Genomic DNA, 20,863 nt, shown 5'->3' with positions numbered 1-20,863 from the left:
TCTTGTTGCGGAGCACGGGCTCTAGGCGCGTGGGCTTCAGTAGTTGTGGCTCACAGGCTCAGTAGTTGTGGCTTGCGGGCTCTAGAGCGCAGGTTCAGTAGTTGTGGCACACAGGCTTAGTTGCTCCGCAGCATGTGGGATCTTCCCGGACCAGGGCTCGAACCCGTGTTCCCTGCAATGGCAGGCGGATTCTTAACCACTGCGCCACCAGGGAAGTCCCTCCTTGCCTATTTTCTAAGGAGGACAGTGTTGACTGAAACGTGAACTTGTTGGTGGCACTAGAAGAGTACAGATGGCAACTTTTAAAATAATTACCCTGTGCCAGTAGAGAAAGGTGTATATAATACACAGAACAGTGAGTAATGTCTAGAATGCAGATATATTTTCAGATATTGCTGTGTCTTTCCCTTCCCAAACATTAGACTTCACCTTCCTGTCAGAGTATTCCTCCACTACAGGCAACATCAAGGAAGAGGAAATCAGCACCACAGATCATATTACAGTATATTCTTGATTTTATCTCAATGGGTACTTTTTTGTTTTGTTTTGTTATCTTTCCCAGGCCTGGAGTCAGGGAATAAATCTGAGCCACGGCAGTTATGACTTCAACAAGGTCTAGCTTAGTTTTTAAAACCCTAGGGCAATTACAGAGGAGTTTGATGCCACAGGTATACTTAACATTTAATATCTTCTTTGTTTCTTGTGTTTTCTACAGTGTCATACCAGATTAGCAGTAGCACTTCTGGACTAACTCCTTTTTTCCCTCAATACTGCCATCTGAGAGAAAAGGGATTTTTTAAGCAATTTACCTTTGTACTCCTAGAAATACTTTCAAGAAGTATAAAAATGAATACACAAATATTTAAACGTTAAGACCTTTACGTTTGTGGTAAAATAGTCAAGTTTTTATATAAGAGTGAGGTGCACAGTGGTGAACCAGATTTAAATAACAACATGGCCATTCTCCTCTGATGTAATTTTTGCCCATTCTAAAAAGGCATTTATGAAAGCCTTAATTACCTTGCTCTGTTTGTGGAGAATTAAGCTATGAATAGAGCATCATATTTAATATGGATAGAGAAAATTTTTCTGTAGCCACTATATAACTCCTAATTTTCAGATTGATTTGGCATAATATAGATTATTTTCTGCCACTAACTAGAAAATAAAAATTTTAAAAGTCAGAAAATCATGGCCTAGCCTTTGAAAGACATCAAGAAAGATATTTTTGAGCTGACTATGATTGTTGATTTGGAAATCAACTTCTTAAACAGCTGAGGTCTATGAGAATTCCGGCTGAAACTTCTGCAGTATAATTTGCTACATATTAAAAATTCTTCATAATAAATAGTTTTCAGAAGGCTTCTTGTTTTTCTTGTCTGAAGCTTCATTTTTTGGACACACTGAAGGATCGAGGTCTAATGTAATCCTTATACGTAGAATAGAGACCACCTAGAAACAAAAAGATGTATATCAATAGAGTATCCATGGGAAACAAACACTGAATTTCTTCACTTGTATTTTTTCTAAAACTAACCTACAATTAAAAAACAAACAAACGCCCTCTATCTTATTAATTTTTGGCTTGGATCATATGAGTGACTCCAGGAAAAAAAAACAAAAAACAAAAAACAAATATATGAGCCCTTTAGGATCAGTATAAATCTGAATTTGTGATGTTACAATGCCACCCTAAAGTTTGAATTTTAAAATATTGGTGAGAAAGGAAAGTGGGAAGATTTGGCTAGATCTTGAGATAAAAACAATAGGCACTTCAACTTAGAAAACATCTATTCAGTGTCTACTAGTACTCAGTATTCTGAAGAAAAGCAAGGTAAATGGATCTAATCCCTGCTTCTAGGGATTTACAGTCCAGTGGATGAATTAGCTGTGTTTAGGCAGATGAGATAAATGTACATCTTCCCCAAGGATGAGGTCCTAGGGCCATGCAGAAAGGCGGAAGTGGTCAGGGAAAATATCCTGAGGAAGAGAGGAGCTGCTTCAGTGAATTCCAGGGATGGCAGCAAATGTTCATATCCAAAGCAAGTTAGGGGGCTTCCCTGGTGGCACAGTGGTCAAGAATCCACCTGCCAATGCAGGGGACACGGCTTTGAGCCCTGGTCCGGGAAGATCCCACGTGCCATGGAGCAACTAAACCCATACGCCACAACTACTGAGCCTGCGCAACACAACTACTGAAGCCCGCGTGCCACAACTACTGAAGCCTGCACACCGAGAGCCCGTGCTTCGCAATGAGAAGACACTGCAATGAGAAGCCCACACGCCACAACAAAGAGCAGCCCCCTCTCGCCACAACTAGAGAAAGCCCGCACGCAGCAACGAAGACCCAACACAGACAAAAATAGATAAATAAATTTATAAAAACCAAACAAACAAATAAAGCAAGTTAGGGAGTCACAGATTTAAACTACAAGTCACCACTCTCCCCATCCATATCAATTGTCAAGGCATCAGCTATCTAGTAGATTGTCTGAACTAAACCTTTACTTCATTTTACTTCAGCTTCATTTCTGACATCTCCTGTTAATACCTACAAAAAGTGCACAGAGCCTAAAGGGCAAGTTAGTTCTCATCTCAATTAGATAGCAAATTAGATATCTGCACAAATAATTATTAACCTCTTGCCTACCTCTTAAATGTTGGTGTTCCCTGGAGTTCTGATCCCAACCGTTTTCTCACCTCATTCACACCTGTTGCTTCACTGGTAAGCAAGTTAGATCTCTCTTCTGAATGTGAGACCCATGTATAGATTATATTATATGTGACATTTCCATACCCATAGTTAGGTGGTCTCCAAAACTTTAAAATTGTATATAAGTAAATATGTTGAGCATGCCCCTCAAAATGCACATTTATTTATAAACCATATAAATGTACTATGGTCAGTCTGTGTACTGGTAAAGCTTTTTTGTTCTTGGTTATTTCTGGCTATGCGGTGCGGCATGCATGCAGGATCTTAGTTCCTCGACCAGGGATTGAACCCAGGCCCCCTGCATTGGGAGTATGGAGTCTTAACCACTGGACTGCCAGGGAAGTCCCGCTTTTTTGTTTTTAAGATAAAAATATTTTCTTCCCACGTCCCCATGGACCTCCTTATACATCAACTAGGGTATGAATACTGTAATTTAGAGACATCTTCCATAGGTGTCTTAGTCAGTATAATATAAAATTAAGAGTTCAGGCTCTGGAATAGATTGCCCATGTTACTGTGAATAGGTAACCTTTCCTCTCTAAGCCTCAGTTTCCTTATCTGTAAAACAGGATAATAACAGTACCTACCTCATTGAGTATTGTTGTTTAATAAAGACTTTGTCTGGTCATGAGCCCCTTGAGTCATACCTGAATTTATGCTAATTAGGTGACTCATGGTGGGCTCCTAGGTAGCTTCAGGATGTGGCTAGTCATGCCAGAAGACCAGCCATGTGATTAGAGGGTTCTTAGACTTGCAGGGAGGGGAGTAGGACTAGAGATTGAGTTCAGTCATGTGGCCAATGATTCAGTCAATCATGCCTACATAATGAAGCCCCAGTAAAAACTCTGGACACTGAAGTTCAGTGGAGTTTCTTGGTTGGTAAACACATGGATGTGCTGGGAGGGTGACATGCACCAATTCCACAGGGGGAGATTTTTGAGTTCGGTACCCTCCCAGACCTTACCCTATGTGTCTATTTGGTCCTGATTTGTATACTTTATAATGAAATTGTAATTGTGAGTACGGTGCTTCCCTAAGTACTATAAGTTCTTCTAGTGAAATATCAAACCTGAGGGAGTCTTGGGAAACCTTGAATTTGTAGCCAGTTGGTCAGAAGTGCAGGTGGTCTGGGAAACCCCAATGGCAGTGTCTGAAAGAAGAGTGATGTTTTTGGGAACCATGTCCTTAAACCTGGGGCATCTGATGTGAGCTCCACGTGGTTAACATCAGTACTGAGTTGTACTGCAATACACCAGGTGGTGTCAAAGTAGGTATTTATTAAGATTAAATGAGATAATGATATATAAAGCAGAGTGACTTACACATCATAAGCACTCATTATATGTTATTGTTTTATCCAATATGTACTCGTCCTCTCACCAAACCTGTTCTTTCTTCTTCATTCTTTTTATGTGTGAAAGGCAAACCTTTCATCTGGTTGCCCAGACCAGAAACCTAGAAGTCATCCTTGATTCTTCCTTCCTTACTTTTTCCAATCACTTAGCTGCTGAGTCCTCAGTATTTCTATAATCCGTCTTCTCTCTGTTGCCATTGCCACTGCCTTAATTCACATCCAGTTCATCATCTAATTGGCTTCTGCCTTTTTTCTCCCCTCCTTTGCAAATCATCTCTAATCATTTTCTTTTTCCTCTTAACACTTTCTTCATGGTGATATAAATATGCATGGAAAATAGTTCATAAAACTTAAATGACCAGATTAACAGATAGTTGTAGAATGAACACCTGTAATCATGGGTCAAGAAGTAGAATATTACAGGCATCCTGGAAGCCTCCAGGTTTCCCTTTCTGATCACATTCCCCTCCCTTTTTCATAGGTAACCACTGTTCTGAATTTTATGATAATAGTTTTCCTTGCCTTTATAGTGTGGCAGTCTGTTTAGTATCCCTAAACAGTTTCATATTGCCTGTTTCTGATCTTTCTGTGCAGCAGGCATCTTTCTTTTTTTCTTTTGGCCAAGTGGCATGTGGGACCTTAGTTCCCCAACCAGGGATCGAACCTGTGCCCCCTGGATTGGAGGCACGGAGTCTTAACCACTGGACCACCAGGGAAGTCTCCCAGCAGGCATCTTTTAGATGCTATTCTGACTGTTACTCTCCTGTTTAAACCCTTCACTGGCTCACTTCATCTTTTTACTCCTCAACTAGCAACCGTATAAATCTATTGGGGGATTTGTTTTATATCAATTTAACTAAGCTGTTACTGTGTTTTCCAGAATTCCCTTCCCTGCATAGTTCCAGGTTAGCTTGGCCATGAGAGACATTTTATTTGAGATTTGAAGGTGAAAGTTGAAGCAGGAGCTGCCAAATTCTTTTTGCACTTGGAAGGCTTGGTGCAGAGCACCAGGTGCTATTACAGCTTGTGTATGTTGTTGTTTATCTGCTGGCTCACCTCGCTGTTGATGGGCAGCAGTCAGGCCCACAAATCCTTCAGCTCCTTCTGGATCTCCTCCGTTAGCTTTTCTGGCTCCTGGGCCAGGTGTGGATTAGCTCCATGATAGAGGGTGCCAGTTTTTCCTAAAGGTCATGCCATGATCAAGGTTGGAGTCAGCAAGACTCTGACTCAAGTTTCCATTTGTCTTTGTGGGTTCCAGCTCACCCTTGCAGATTCTAGTTTATTTTTCTTTCCCAATTGCTGCCTTGTTAACTTCAGGTGCCAGCATTAGAAATATAACCAACAACCTAACATGGACTGTTCAGCCAGCTCCCAAAATTGCTTAAGGTCATACCTCTATAATAAATCCCTTTTTATATATCACTACTAGTAGTTTTCCTTCTCTGATTGAACTGACGGATCCAGAATTTGGTATTGGAAGCTTCCAGAGGAACATAACCCTGAGCATTGGTTCTCTGAATTGGTTCTGGGTTATCTGGAGTTGGTTCTCTGATCTGATTAGATATAAAGGTATTAATGGGCTTTTTTTTTTTTTCCCCCTCCAGTGGCAAAGAGTATGCTAGCAGTCCATGGCATGTGGTAGCAAAACATTAAAAAAATTATCACCTTGCAGATACCCTTAATCAGGTGCCTATAGAAAGCAAGGCTTTGGGTGATCAAGTATTTATTGTCATAGAACATTCAGTGGAAATAAGGAGTATAATAAGATTAGTAACTCTTAAATGTGCTGGAGAACTTGGGAAAACTATATGATGGGCTCATGGCTTTAAATTCCTAGCTCAAGGTCTTGTGAGGGACCTGAAAGCTTTATGACTTTCTAAAAAGAAACTCTTAACTCCTGTAGCCATGAGACTGGTATTTTTGAAAAATGTACACAGGGGCAAACCCTGTGAGTGACTGATCACAACACAGATTAAATTCCCAACCTCATAACACCTCTTATGTTAAAGTTTAGGGCATTGGGGACTTCCCTGGTGGTCCAGTGGTTAAGACTCCACACTCCTAAAGCAGGGGGCAGGGGTTCGATCCCTTGTCAGGGAACTAGAGCCTGCATGCCGCAACTAAAAAAGACCCTGTGTGTCGCAATGAAGATCCCTCGTGCTACAACTAAGACCTGGCGCAGCCAAATAAATAAATATTAAAAAAGAGAAAAAGTTTAGAGCACTGCTTTGGAAGGCGAGGGACTCTGAAAATTGGGATGGGGACATATAAGCAGATTTCAGTGAAACTGGGTCCTTGAGCCCCTATATCTTACTGAGACTCCTTTGCCAGTAGAAACAGTCCTTCTCTCTGTCTGAGAATGACTGAACCTTGGACCAAAAAGTAGTCTCCACTAAATGAAGTTGAAATACCAGAACTTCCTTAGTATACTTCCATGGCACAGCAGTGATTCTTCTTTACTGGGGCAATTTAGTTCCCCAAGGAAATCTGGCAATGTCTGGAGACGTGTTTGGCTGTCACAGCGCGGGTGGGTGGGTACCATTGGCATCTAGTGGGTAGAAGCCAGGGATGCTGCTGAACATTCTGTAATGCACAGGACAGTCCTCCGCAACAAAGAGTAATCCAGTCCAAAACGTCAATAGTGCCGAGATTGAGAAACTTTGCCATAAAGGAAGGTATCCAAAGGCTTAGGGAGACTGGAATGTTAGACTGGATTTATCCTGCTCACTCACCCGCTAAATATATCTCCTTCCTCCTGCAGAGCTGTGAGAAGCACATTTGTGAAGGGAGCCCTGGCCTCCTTGAAGAGGTCTATGGTAATGATTTCCTATAAGCCAGAAATGACAGTAGGAATTTCTGGGCTCCCTGAATTCAGTAGGGATGATGGGATTGTGGGGTGGCAGGGGTCAAGCGGCAGCTTTTAATTGACAAAGACAAGGAAAGCATGATTACTGTAATGGGCAGCAAAGCCTGAGCAGTAATCAAAATAGTCTAAGCCACGAAGATCTTTGGCATTGGCTAATTGATTATGTTGTACCTAGAGTTGAAAGTGGTGAGCAGCATGTAAGCAGAAAAGCTCTAGGTCTGGCGAACAAAAGTTTGACTTGAATCATCACAATAGAGAGCCATGGCCCCTCAACCAATTCCCAAATTTGAGTCAATTCATAGACCCAAAGTCCCTGGAATAAATGAGAGGTCAGATCTCCTTAAGGAAAGACCCTGTTTCACAGCCAAAAATGCAAATACTATAAATCCTCCTTCTAGTCTTCCCCAAAGGCACCTATGACTATTCAGCAGGGTGCCTGTGCAAGAGGAAGGGGAAATAATCACATCTCTGGGACATCGTTAAATATTGATTTTGAATTGATACTAATGCCTGGAGAATTAGTGTGTTCTACCAGTCGAACTAGGAGTTTATGGCCAGGTCAGTGGAGTTTTGCTGTAGGTCTATTTTACAGTTGGTCTGGTAGATCCCTGAACCTACCTTATGTTATTTCCCCAGTTATGGAATGTGTAATTGGAATAGACATACTCAGCAACTATCAGAATCCTCACATTGGTTCCCTGACCTGTGGAGTAAGGGCTATTATGGTAGGGAAAGCCAAGTGTAAGCCATTGTTGGTTTTTTAAAAAATTAATTAATTAATTAATTATTTTTGGCTGTGTTGGGTTTTCATTGCTGTGTGCGGGCTTTTCTCTAGTTGCAGCGAGTGGGCTTCTCATTGCGGTGGCTTCTCTTGTTGTGGAGCACAGGCTCTAGGTGCATGGGCTTCAGTAGTTGTGGCACGTGGGCTCAGTAATTGTGGTGCGTGGGCTCAGTAGTTACGGCACACGGGCTCAGTAGTTGTGGCACATGGGCTCAGTTGCTCTGCAGCCTGTGAGATCTTCCCAGACCAGGGCTCAAACCCATGTCCCCTGCATTGGCAGGCGATTCTTAACACTGTGCCATCAGGGAAGTGCAGTGCAAGCCATTCTAAATGCTTCTATTACCAAAGCAATACTGCATTCCCAGAGGGATTGTAGAGACTAGTGTCATCATCAAGGACGTTAAAGATGCCAGGGTGGTGATTCCTACCATATCTCCATTCATTTTGCCTCTTTGGCCAGGAGACAGATGGATCTTGGAGAATGATAATGGATTTCTATAAACTTAATCAGGTGATCAGTCTAATTGCAGCTTCTGTACAGGTGTGGTTTCATTGCTATAGCAAATCAACACAATTTTTGCTATTTGTTTTGCAGCTATTAATCTGATTGATTGCTTTTTCCTGTATACCTTTTAGTAAAGACCATCAGAAGCAGTTTGCTTTCATCTGGCAGGGCCAGCAGTATACTTTCAGTGTTCAGTCTCACGGCTGTGTGAACTCTCCAGCCCTATGCCACAATCTAGTCTGTAGGACCTTGATCATCTCTCTATTCCACAGGACATCACATTAGTCCATTACATTGATCTGGTCTATCAAGGGCAAATTGCTACTATATTGGTAGGGTAAGGAGGACTGTGTCTGGAATGTATACCTTCTGGGGCATTTCTTAGTAGTTCCATGTCATGTGATTAAAGAAGGTGGAAAATTACACCCAGTACAGGAAGGATCATTAGTGACCCAGATCATTTAAGAATGTTTGGGTCAACACCCCAGTCAAATAACCATGAATAGCCAAGGTGCTTTCAGAAGGCAAAGGGTGGGTGAAATGGCCAGTGGAAAAACATAGTTATAATATGAGCCAACCAGTTGCAGAAACAAAGACTGTGATAGTTATGAATATTTCTTCCTTATTTTGATATGAATATACTTGTGTATACAGTCACCAATTTTTTTTCTATTTGCCATTTCCATTTACCTACCATCTAATATAAGAAATGTTAATAGTAGTTAACTTTATATCTCAGGATTTAAGTCACAGGATATCAAAAGGGAATACGACTCAGCTCAAAGATGAACCAACATCACCCAAAGATGGACAAAGGGATTTTGTATCCTCTTTTGGGGGAGAGTTAGCATGGTTTTGGTTATACAAGGGATGGTTGATTTTGCCATTGTCTTTATTTGAAGGTAAGTGTATTAAAAGAGGTGTACATGGATGCCAGGTTGACAAGGGATAGACAGTGACGGATCTGTAATGTATCAGCTTAGCTAAACTATAACTAGATTTTCCAGAATTCCTTTCCTTTCATTCCCTGAAAAATTGCGCAAGAGACATTTTGCATGAGATTTAGAAGGTAGAAGTAAAGCAGCAGCCAAATTCTTTTTACCTGGGAAGGCACTGCTGCAGCATATTTTTGCTTATCTGCTGGCCCACCTGGTTGGCATGGGGCAGCAATCAGGAGTGCAGCTACCATGCCTCCTGCTGAATTTCCTCTTTCACCTTCTCTGACTCCTTGGCCAGGTCCACGTTTAGCTCCAGGATGAGGGGCATCAGCTTTTTCTATGTCGCTCCATCATCAAATTTGGAGGTTTAGAGATGGTGAGAAATCCATAAGGATTCCAGACCATCCTGTGTGTTTCAGCTCATCCTTGCAGGTTCCAGATTTTTCTTGCTTCTCTCATTTTTCATCTACCTGTTCTAACTGCTTGCTCTGCCCACTTCAGTTCCCAGATCCTGATACATAAGCAAGAGCCTCACAATTACGTAAGTCCAAATACCTAAAATAAATCTCTTACTATATGTTACTACTCCTAGCTCTGCAGTCTCATCAAACACTGATTGATTCGCCTACCATACCAAACTGTGTCGAGTTACACTAACATGCCATGCTTCTGTGCCTTTGTTTTTTCCCTCTGCCTAGAATCCTGACCTCCTTCTCTGCTTAGTTAATTCCTCTACATTCTTGGCTCATCACATGGTTTGCATCCTTAGAGAAGCCCCCCTGGACTCTCAGCCCTAGTTAAATGCCTCTCCTTTGTGCTTGTGCTTCCATAGCAACCTGTGTTATCTTATCGTAGTACCTCTGACTTTCTATTGTCTTCTCCTGCTCTTGATCTCTCTCCCTAAGGAGATTAAACTAGTTGAGGGTAGAGAGTTAGTTTCTCTGCTGTATCTCTAGACCAGCACAGTGCCTTGCACTTAGCTCATGCTCGTAAGTGTTTTCTGAATGATGAAAATGAGGCCTGTTACTTCGTAGTAAAGTTTCTTGTTGTATTTTGTTCAAGACTCACATATCACAGCTCATAGTAAAAAGATAATTACCATATAACTCCCTATAGGCAAGCCCCACACCCATCATCCCATAATCCTAGACCTACTCAGGCTGATTCTACTTTGCACAGCATGAAGGGGAGCTAAGAACATTGTGACTTGTTCTCATTAACGTAGACAAAAATTTTAGGTAATTTAGGTCCCAAAGTAGACTCCTTGTTAGAACTAAATGATTTAGCTGTTGATATAACCTGAATCAACCAGATAATTTTATACCCATTCTTTGGATTTGACTGTGTAAATATTGCTTAATTTATAGACTAATAAAAAATTGCCTATTGCTCAAGCTTGGAATAGCTGAGTTATATAGGGTATAAACTATTCACTGCTCCTTTCACTATAGAGGATAACAGAAACTATAACCTAGGTCTCCACTGGGTTTTTCTTTTTTTAGATTGAAGTATAATTCACATACAATTTGAATTTATGGTGTACAACATAATGATTCTATATTTGTATGTATTGTGAAATGATTACAATAAGCCTAGTTAACATCTATTACCATATATAGTTATAGAATTTTTTTCTTGTGATGAGAACTTTCAAGATCTACCCTCGTAGCAACTTTCAAATATGCAATACAGTATTATTGACTATAGTCACTATGCTGTACATTACATCCCCGTGACTCGTTTATTTTATAACTAGAAGTCTGTACCTTTTGCCTACTGAGGTTTATTTTTCCAGTGCTTAAAATACCAAGAGATTAAGCATATAACTGGGCAGCAACCTCAACCAAGTGAAGATCACTGTCTTTGTTACCATGCCTCCTCCATTACATCATCTTGACCCAATATTCATGAATGAATATGAATGAATAAATCAAAATACTCTCTAATATGAATGGATGAATAAATCAAAATACTCTCAAAGACAGCTGAACACAAGATACAAATTAAGCAGGTTACCTAGAGTCACAGCTCTTACAACGAATCCTTGGGCAGCAACTCTCATGTGAATAAGATGAATGGACATTTTCTGATCTCTTCTGTATTTTAACTTGTAAAGACCATAGGACCCCACAGTCGTAAAGCCTGCTATCCCTGTAAATTAAAAAAGTAGGGATTATAAAAATAGCAGGCTAAAATTCCCAAGAGCTTAGAGAATTGAATAAAAGACTGTGCAAGGGATCAGTACCCGGAAGATAAGCAGGCAAGATACCAAAGGATACTTCACTCATGGATTCAATATTTGCAGTTTTGACTCTTCCCAGAAAAACCTGAACTGTATACTATAGTAACTTGTCTAGTAATTTCTAATTTTCCTGAGGCATGGCTTCAAATTTATAGGCTGCAAGCCTTTTATTTGGGGCAAGTCACTTAACCAGTGAGTGAACCAACCAAAATCTCAGCATTCATAGCTTTTGGGTGTTTGGCTTTATACCTCTCTACTTGTTATTAAATAAGGAGTAAATCTAGTAAAGTGAAAGAAACTTTACTCTTCTGTGAAAATGAGATATTAAATTTTAATGAGAGGTAAAAAGGTGTGAATATTTGCATGAGAAATATGTGACTCTGGGAAGAACTGTGATTCTAGAAAATTCTAGAAGCCCATACAAATATTTCTATATTCACTACATATGTCAAGGGGTGAATATACTGCTGGGACAACCAAGATTCTGTGTAATTGACTCTAAAACAGAAAACTGAATAGGAATCAACTGAATAGGAAAAATTCTAGAAAGCGATTTGAAACACTGTGAGAACTTAACCCATGACAAATCAAGATAACCAAATAACAGATAAGGGAAAAACTATTTGAACTAACTTGGATTTGTATCTTACACCAGACCCTACAAAAAAATTCTGGATGGGTTAGAATTAAATATGAAAATAAAAATATCAACAAAATCTAGAAGAAAATAGAACAGCATATTTATAACATCTAAAAGGGGGTAAGGTAGACTTAAAAAAAAGTGACAAGGACAAAAATGCTATATTTTGACATAAGAATAAAGGAAACTTGCATAATAAAAGTGTGGCTCTATTTTGGGGGATCTCTCTTCCATTCTATTGATTTATGCATCTATCCCTTCATCAATACCACACAGTCTTGATTACTCTATCTATATATTAAGCCTTAGTATCTGGTAGGGGTGATTCCTTCCACTTAATACTTTTTTTTTTTTTTATTAAAGGTATCCATCCTTGAGATCAACTGCCTCCTTTTTTCTTTTTTTTTTTTTTTAATTTATTTTATTTATTTATTTTTGGCTGTGTTGGGTCTTCGTTGCTGTGTGTGGACTTTCTCTAGTTGTGGCGAGTGGGGGCTACTCTTCATTGCGGTGCGCAGGCTTCTCATTGCGGTGACTTCTCTTGTTGCGGAGCACCAGCTCTAGGCATGCGGGCTTCAGTAGTTGTGGCACGTCCAGCTCTAGAGCTCAGGCTCAGTAGTTGTGGCACACGGACTTACTTGCTCCACGGCATGTGGGATCTTCCCGGACCAGGGCTCGAACCCATGTCCCCTGCATTGGCAGGAGGATTCTTAACCACTGCACCACCAGGGAAGCCCTACTTTATACTTTTTCTTAAAAGAGGTAGTTTTAGCCATTCTAGAACTTTTGCCTTTATATAAATTTTAGAATAAGCTTGTTTCTGTCTACAAAAAAACATTGCTGGGATTTTGATAGGAATTACAGCAAACCCACAGATGAGTTTGGGGAGAATTGACATCTCTTTTCAATTTTGAAAAGTTTGAATATAACTGAATTTAGCTGGAAACACTTTTATCTTTCTACTTTAATCACGCTAAATGTCTCTGGAAAAACAATTTAATTTACAACAGGCACAGTGATTAATCTCTGTTCATTACAGTGATCTGTTCAAGTGGCACTGAGTTCTTGAATTGTTTTGCTAGTTAAAAATGCTAAAGAAGACGAATAAATCACTACAAAATTATTTGCCTCCATTTCTTGTGCTATTACAAGCCTTAATCAAATTAAGTGGAACTTTCAAACACAGAATATTACTATAAAGTAAAGTTTTGATTCTTTTTGATATGTGAATAATGACACTTCTAAAATTGCTAGATTTGTAGTGGCATTTAATGGAAACATATGACTTATTCCTATTTAGAGGCTTTTGTGGAATTAATCACAAAGTTATGTACATCTGATTTATATATATATATATTTTAAAAAATTTTTATTGAAGTATATTTGATTTACAATGTGTTAATTTCTGCTGTACAGCAAAGTGATTCAGTTATAATATATATATTCTTTTTCATACTTTTTTCCATTATGGTTTACAACAGGATATTGAGTATAGTTCCCTGTACGTACATCTGATTTAAATAAGTTATTTTAATAGTTTCCAGACAAAAAAAGCACAAGGAAAGAGGCATGGCTGAAGTATTAAATAATAATGCCTAGGGCAGCTAAAGCATCCAAAAGAGAAAGAAGAGAAAGCTTAGATTTTAAAACATAATATTGGTGCTTAGATTTTGTGGGGTGTTTTTTTTTTTTTTTAATTTTATTTATTTATTTATTTATTTTTGGCTGTGTTGGGTCTTCGTTTCTGTGTGAGGGCTTTCTCTAGTTGCGGCAAGTGGGGGCCACTCTTCATCGCGGTGCGCAGGCCTCTCACTATCGTGGCCTCTCCCGTTGCGGAGCACAGGCTCCAGACGAACAGGCTCAGCAATTGTGGCTCACGGGCTTAGTCGCTCCGCGGCATGTGGGATCTTCCCAGACCAGGGCTCGAACCCGTGTGCCCTGCATTGGCAGGCAGATTCTCAACCACTGCGCCACCAGGGAAGCCCTTGTGGGGTTTTTTAAAGTCCACATACATATAGTATTTGTTTAAAATGTAAACATATCAAATATGTGTTGGGAAAAGATAAAGAGGCTAAGACTCCAGGTATAATTAGAATAATACTTCTTTAACCTGGAGTTTACTTAACCATCAACCTCAGCATCTGGAACACATCAGGAAGCCAGCAACAAGCCACAGAGCATGAACACCACAAAGTTCATGCTCTCAAGTGTACAGGTAGGCCCAGGCTTTCATTCAGAGCTTCTTTACTCTGAACTGACTCATGGTTCTTTTAAGCGTGGGTATCTAGCTTCTGACACCACAGAACATTAGAAGCAGAAGTTTCTGATGGTACCCAACAGTAATGGAAGAAACAGAAAAGTCTATAAACATCGACACAAGAACTTAAAGGTTGGAGTTGATTAGAGAACAAAGAGACATGTAAATCTTCCTCAACTCATGACAGGGTTACACATTGAAAAACCCATCGTAAGTTGAAAATACTGTAAGTCAAAAATTCATTTAATACACCTCACCTATTGAACATCATAGCTTAGCCTAGCCTACTTTAAACGTGCTTGGAATACTTACATTAGCCTGTAGTTAGGCAAAACCATCTAACACAAAGCCTATTTTATAATACAGTGTTGAATATCTCATGTAATTTATTGTATATTGTACTGAAAGTGAAAAACAGGATGGTTGGGTACAGAGTGGTTGTAAGTGTGTTGGTTGTTTACCTTTATGATGGCGAGGCCGACTGGGAGCTGCCACTGCCCAGCATCGTAAGAGAGTATCATACTACATATTGCTAGGCCAGGAAAAGATCAAAATTCAAAGTATGGTTTCTATTGAATGCGAATTGCTTTCTCATCATCTTAAAGTCAAAAAGTCGTAAGTTGAGGACCGTCTGTATACATCTCAATAGTCTCTAATAGGCTCTGTATAATAATAAACTGATGCTGCTGCTGATGATTCTGAGTCATTACAGAAAAGTTACAGTCCATTCAATCAATCCTATTTAGATTGGCTGGGAACTAGTAATTTTCCATAGACTGCTAATGAAAATGGATTAAACAGAATAAAAAATTGATGCTTCATAATAATAAGAGTTAATATTTACTGAGGATTTGCTATATACTAGAAACTGTGTTGAAAGCGTAACTCATTCATGCATAGAAGGGGTTAGCTCCAATTATCTGAAAACATTCAATTATATAAACTATTTCAATACTCAAAGATACTGGGTAAGGCATTATTGTTTTATTAGAAACAGCTTTACAGTATCCAGTCAAGGCTTGTACTTACCTTCAGGGACAAAGGGGGAATCTCTAGATTTCCTGATCAGTTGGGATAACTGGCCTTCGTCCTCATCTGCTGACCACTGGTTATCTGAAGACATTTTTCTCTCTAGTAACAGTAGGGGATAATCAAAAAGAATCTGTTTCTGCCTCCCAATATACTCTTGATTATGTGTTCTTCTGTCTTCATTTGCTCGACATGCTTGTCTGCTCAACTGAAATAAACAGTTATCTTTCCTTCACCCTTTGCATTGTGGAGTCCTTTCATTTTGTTTAGGGGTGGAGGCAAGAAAAATACACAAAGAGAGGTAAATGATAATCAGGTTCCATGAATACAGAGTAAAAACACAGATCATAAGTGTGTTATTCAGTCCCCTTTCACTGCTTGGCATTTGAAATCATTGGGAACCTCAGAACTTCCGCAAACAGTAAGAACACAGAGTTTCTTTCACAGAATATAGTTTTAAAGAATGATGGCAGTGCCAACATAGGCAAAAATACCTCCAGATTTACAGGTGATGGGAGAATGATCACTCCAGTTCCGCAGAATGTGTAGGGCATTATAAAGCACCTACCATGTACCAGATGCTATGCTAGACAATGGAAATAATCTTCCTTGTCTGCACAGGATGAATGAGGAAACTAGTAAGAGCAACTATAATCACAATCAACATGGTCTGGCAGTACCTCAGTTTGTTATCCGTGCAACCCTCTATTTTCAACCCTCAAAATTCAAATATGAAGGCTTCATTCTACCAATCAGCTTTCATCAGAAAATGTAACCCGGTAAGTGGAAGCAGCACAATACCTTTGGCGTACTCCACCACCTGCAGCCTGTCTCCTGGTGTTCGTTGAGCTGGAAGCCGTAGATCAGAACAGGCTTTGTTAGGACAGGACACGTTTACGTGCGATTTCCAACTAATTGATAATGGGAAAGCCCAGAACCCTCCCCTCACCAAGGGGGAGTGGCCGGCTGGTATTGGCCATAGCCCCAGCTGGAAACTCACTGGTAGAAGCACCTGGACCACAAACATTAGGCTTTCCAAGATAACATTCAAGGAAACAGGCTTTTGAAGAAGATGCCTTTCCTTCTGCCTTCACAAGGACGCTCCCAACTTCCCTCTGTGGATTTGAATCCCGCTACCCAACTCCTGGGCCCGAAATTGAAGGGAAAGTTGGTGCAGGGTTACAACACTGGGTTTGTAGGTGGGAGTGGGGGTTAGCCTTATGAGGCCAAGATTCTTGTGGTCTTTTAGTGCACTTGCCAGAGGGGCGCCTACTGTGGCCGGGGTCCGGGACTGAGACGGCGCGAGCCTAACCCAGCTCACCTGACCGCCAGGCCCTCGCACCTGGCGGGCCCTGCGGAGCCTGGAGCTGCACGCGCGCCCTGCCGGGAAGGACGTGATGTCACTGCGTCCCGGCCAATCCGAGGGCAGGGCGGGCCGGCACGGGAAGACGCCGAGCGAGCTGCTGCCCTGCGCTTGCGCGCGGAGGTCGAGGCTAATCTGGCTTTCCGGGCGGGTGGTGGGGGACGACCCTTTCGCTGCTGTTATGAAGGTGCAACCTTGGGCCCCTTGAGGCCTCGGAGAAGTTCTGACTCACCGCCTCCGTCCGACTGCAGCCACAAAGACCTCAGGATGAGGACAGAGGACCAGGTAGTGTTCGTGCTTTTTCCTTGTAACTTTTAATTTTTAAATAATTTTAGATTTACAGAAAAGTTTCCAGAATAGTACCCCAAAAATGTGTATCTGACACTTAGATACCCCTTTGTTAACATTGCGCCACATTTGCTTTATCATTTCTCTCTAGATATGATTTCTTCCTTCCTTCCTATGAACCACCTGAGAGAAGGCTACACCGTGATAGGCCTATACCCCTATCTACGTTGTGTGCATTTGGGGAATTCTCTTACATAACCATAGTACAATGAGCAAAATCAGGAAATTAACATTGCTATAATATTATAAAGATTTTATTCATAGTTCACCAGTGGTCCCAATAATCCTTAATAGCAAAAATTTTTTTTTTCTGGTCTAAGATCCAATCAAGATTGCATATTGCATTTGGTTGTCAAGTCTCTTTCGTGTCCTTTAATCTGGAACATTTCCTTAGTCGGTGTATTACTCAAGGTTCTCCAGAGAAACAGAACTGATAGGATATATATATACATATACATACATACATATATGTATATATGTATACCTGATCGAAGATATGCATATATACATATATATGAGGAGATTTATTGCAGGAATTGGTGCACGTGGTAATGGGGACAGAGAAGTCCCAGGATCTGCCACCTGCAAGCTGGCAATGGTGTAAGTCCCTGTCCAAGTCCAAAGGCCCGAGAACTAGGAGCACTAATGTCTGAGGGCTGGAGAAGATAAATGTCCCAGCAGCTCAGGCAGAGAGCAAATTCACCCTTACTCTGCCTTTTTGTTTTATTCAGGCCCTCCATGGGTTGGATGGTGCCAACCCGCATCAGTGAGGGTGATCTTTATTCAGCCTACGAATTCAAATGCTAATCTTCTGAAAATACCCTCGCAAACCCATCCAGAAAAAATGTTTTACCAGCTTTTTCGGCATCCCTTAGCCCAGCTAAGTTGATGCATAAAATTAACCATCACAGTTGTCTTTTGTCTTTCATGACCTGATATTTTGCCAATGCAGGCCAGTTATTTTGTAGGATGTCTCTAAATTTAAGTTTTTTCTGATGCTTTCTCATCATTAGATTGAGGCTATGCATTTTTGGCAGAATATCACAGAAGTGATGTTGTGTCTTCTTGGCTTGTAATATCAGGAGGCACATAAAGTCAGCTTGTGTGGTGGTAGTAACTTTTATTCGATATTCTGCTGATAGATGTCTAACAACTGGATCTCCAGGGAAAAAAACCCCTTGTTTGTAATATTTACCGATTTCCATGGTATAAATACTCCCACCATGGTCGATTTCAAGCTACTGTCGTATAGTCACTACCCACAAAATTGGGAAGAGATGTGACTCTTCTGAGTTGGTGTGAAGTTGGCTGTAGCACACCACTGCTTTGATCACTTGGTTTAAGGTGGTGTCTGCCTGTTTCCCCACTGTAAAGTTACTATTTTTTCCCTTTATATTTAATAAGTATTTTGTGAGGAGATACTTTAATATTATATAAATATGCTGTTATTTATCAGATTTTTACCCATTAATTTCAGCACACAGTGATGATCCTTGCCTGGATCAATTAATATTATGTTTGCCAAATGGTAATTTCCTAAATCCATCATTCCTTTTATATTTTTCAGTTGGTATTCTACTATAAGAAATCGCTTTCCCTCCTTCCCTATTTAATTATTCATTTATTTATATCAGTTTGGACTCATGAATTTCCATTTTACTCAGTAGCTTATAATTCATACCATAATTAATTTATTTTGATGGCCAAATTGTCCTAGATTTGGCTAGTGGGAGCCCCTTCAAGCTGGCTCTCCTATGTCCTATTGACATGACACTATCATTCTTCAAACACTTCTTTAAATCCTGGTGTAGCAAGTTGTTCCAGGCTGAAAGTGTAATTTTTCTCCCCTAGCCCTGAAATCAGCCATTTCTTCAAGGAGTCCTGATTCATTTTAGTGGAGAATGATACTAAGAAACCAAGTGTTGGGAACTAGAGGTTCTCATTGTTACTGGAGTGTCATTACTTCTAGGTCCTCTTAGCAGAGTTAGGATTTGTATCTCTCTATGTTTTTATTCCTATAAAGCTTTATCAGAACCATGAATTCATAGTAATATCTCCAGTTTCAGTCCAATTCCACAGTGTTCATTCCAGTCTTCCCCTTTTCATATTTGTGATTTCTTTTTCTGACTGTGAGAGACCTGACTCCCACTATCCTCAGTATATTCATCTGCTTTATTCTAGACAAAAAAAGTAGTTTCAGAATTTCTAACCCATACCTCTGTGAAAAACAAGCGTATGGAATATTTTTTATAGTTCTTTTTGTCAAAGGAATACAGTCAAAATACTGTCTTCAAAAATCACTTGGATTGAAAACATATGTCTACACAAAAACTTGTTCACAAATGTTCATAGTATCTTTATTCGCAATAGCCAACAAGTGGAAACAACCCAAACATCCATCATTTGATGAATGGAGAAATAAAATGTGATATATGCATCAATGGAATATTATTTGGCCATAAAAAGAAATGAAGTACTGATACATGCTACATCATAGATAAACCTCAAAAACATGCTAAATGAAATAAGCCTGTCACAAAAGACCATGTATTGTGTGATTCCATTTATGTAAAATGTCCAGAATAGGCAAATCTTTAGAGACAGAAGGTGGTTGCCTAGGGCTGTGAGACAGTGGGGGCGGGGAAATAGGGAGTGACTATTAATGGGTACAAAGTCTTTTTAGGGGGTGATGAAAAGTGCTTTAAAAATAGATTGTGATGGTGGTTACACAACTCTGAATATACTGAAAACCACTGAATTGTATACTGTAGGTAAATATTATGATATATGAACTATATCTCAAAACTGTTGTTAAAAATAAGTCACTTGAAAAGAAAAACTATTTGGATTAATTTTTTCCCCCTCCATCAATGTGGTTAGCATTCATTTGAAATACATTTAGGCATTTAAAAAATTTTTCCATTTTAGAGGTCCCCCCATTTTTCATTTTATTTTATGTAAGACATTCTTTTACCTATTTTATATAAAACATAAACATGATTCCAAAAATCAAAACTATACAAAGGGTATATTAAAAACTGTGTCACTCCTCTTTCCCTTTTATTTGTACTCTCTTCCCACTCACCCACTATAGACAACCAATCTCATTAGTTTCTAGCTTATTTTTCATAAATTTCTTTTTGCAAAAATAAACAGATACATATGTATTTTCTTCTATACTCTTCTTTTTTACAGAGAAGGCACCACACTGTAGTTGTACCTAATATAGCTTTTGCTAACTTAGTAATATATCCCTGAAATCGCACGTTATCACTTCGTATCACCTCTTCATTCTGCTCTACAGCTGCATAGTACTCCACTGTGCAAACACACCATAGTACTTATTTAAGCACTCATATGTTATGGGCACCCAGCTTGGAAACATTACACACAACACTACAATCAATGACCTCGTGCATCTGTATTTTCATACTGTTGAAAGTGTATGTTCAAGGTAAATTCCTAGAAGTGGAATTGCTGAGTCAAATGGTAAATGCAGGTATAGTTTTGTTAGATATTGCCAAATTCCACAAGAGCTGTATGAGTTTGAATTCCTACCAGCAATATACAGAAGTGTCTGTTTCTCCACAGTCTGCCCAGCAGAATGTGCTGTCAGGCTTTTGAAGTCTTTGCTGATCTGATATGTGAGAAATGATATCTCACAGTAGTTTTAATTAGCATTTCTTGTATTGTGAGTGAAATAGAACATATTTTTCATACGTTTAGGGCCATTTTTGCATATTTTAAAAATATTTGTTAGGCTTCATAATTTTAAGGTTGTGAAGAGTTTGGGGAAGGTTGGAAGATATCCCCAGACTCATCAAAGG

The 20,863-nt window shown here is 39.7% G+C and overlaps 1 protein-coding gene across 1 annotated transcript; it reads right to left on the bottom strand.

The window, feature by feature from the left end:
• Window positions 1-193: 193 nt before the first annotated feature.
• On the bottom strand, window positions 194-15,518 carry HIGD1C (HIG1 hypoxia inducible domain family member 1C). The gene is made up of 3 exons (XM_036867329.1): window positions 15,326-15,518; window positions 11,174-11,308; window positions 194-1,452 (listed from the first exon to the last, which is right to left on the bottom strand). The coding sequence occupies exons 1-3, from the start codon at window positions 15,417-15,419 to the stop codon at window positions 1,388-1,390; spliced, it is 294 nt and encodes a 97-aa protein (XP_036723224.1). The 5' UTR covers window positions 15,420-15,518; the 3' UTR covers window positions 194-1,387.
• Window positions 15,519-20,863: the final 5,345 nt, after the last annotated feature.

Source organism: Balaenoptera musculus, chromosome 10 (assembly GCF_009873245.2).
Source record: "Balaenoptera musculus isolate JJ_BM4_2016_0621 chromosome 10, mBalMus1.pri.v3, whole genome shotgun sequence".
In the NCBI taxonomy this organism is placed as follows: domain Eukaryota; kingdom Metazoa; phylum Chordata; class Mammalia; order Artiodactyla; family Balaenopteridae; genus Balaenoptera; species Balaenoptera musculus.
The sequence above is the reverse complement of the archived record's forward strand: the minus strand, read 5'-3'. Positions and strand labels throughout refer to the sequence as shown.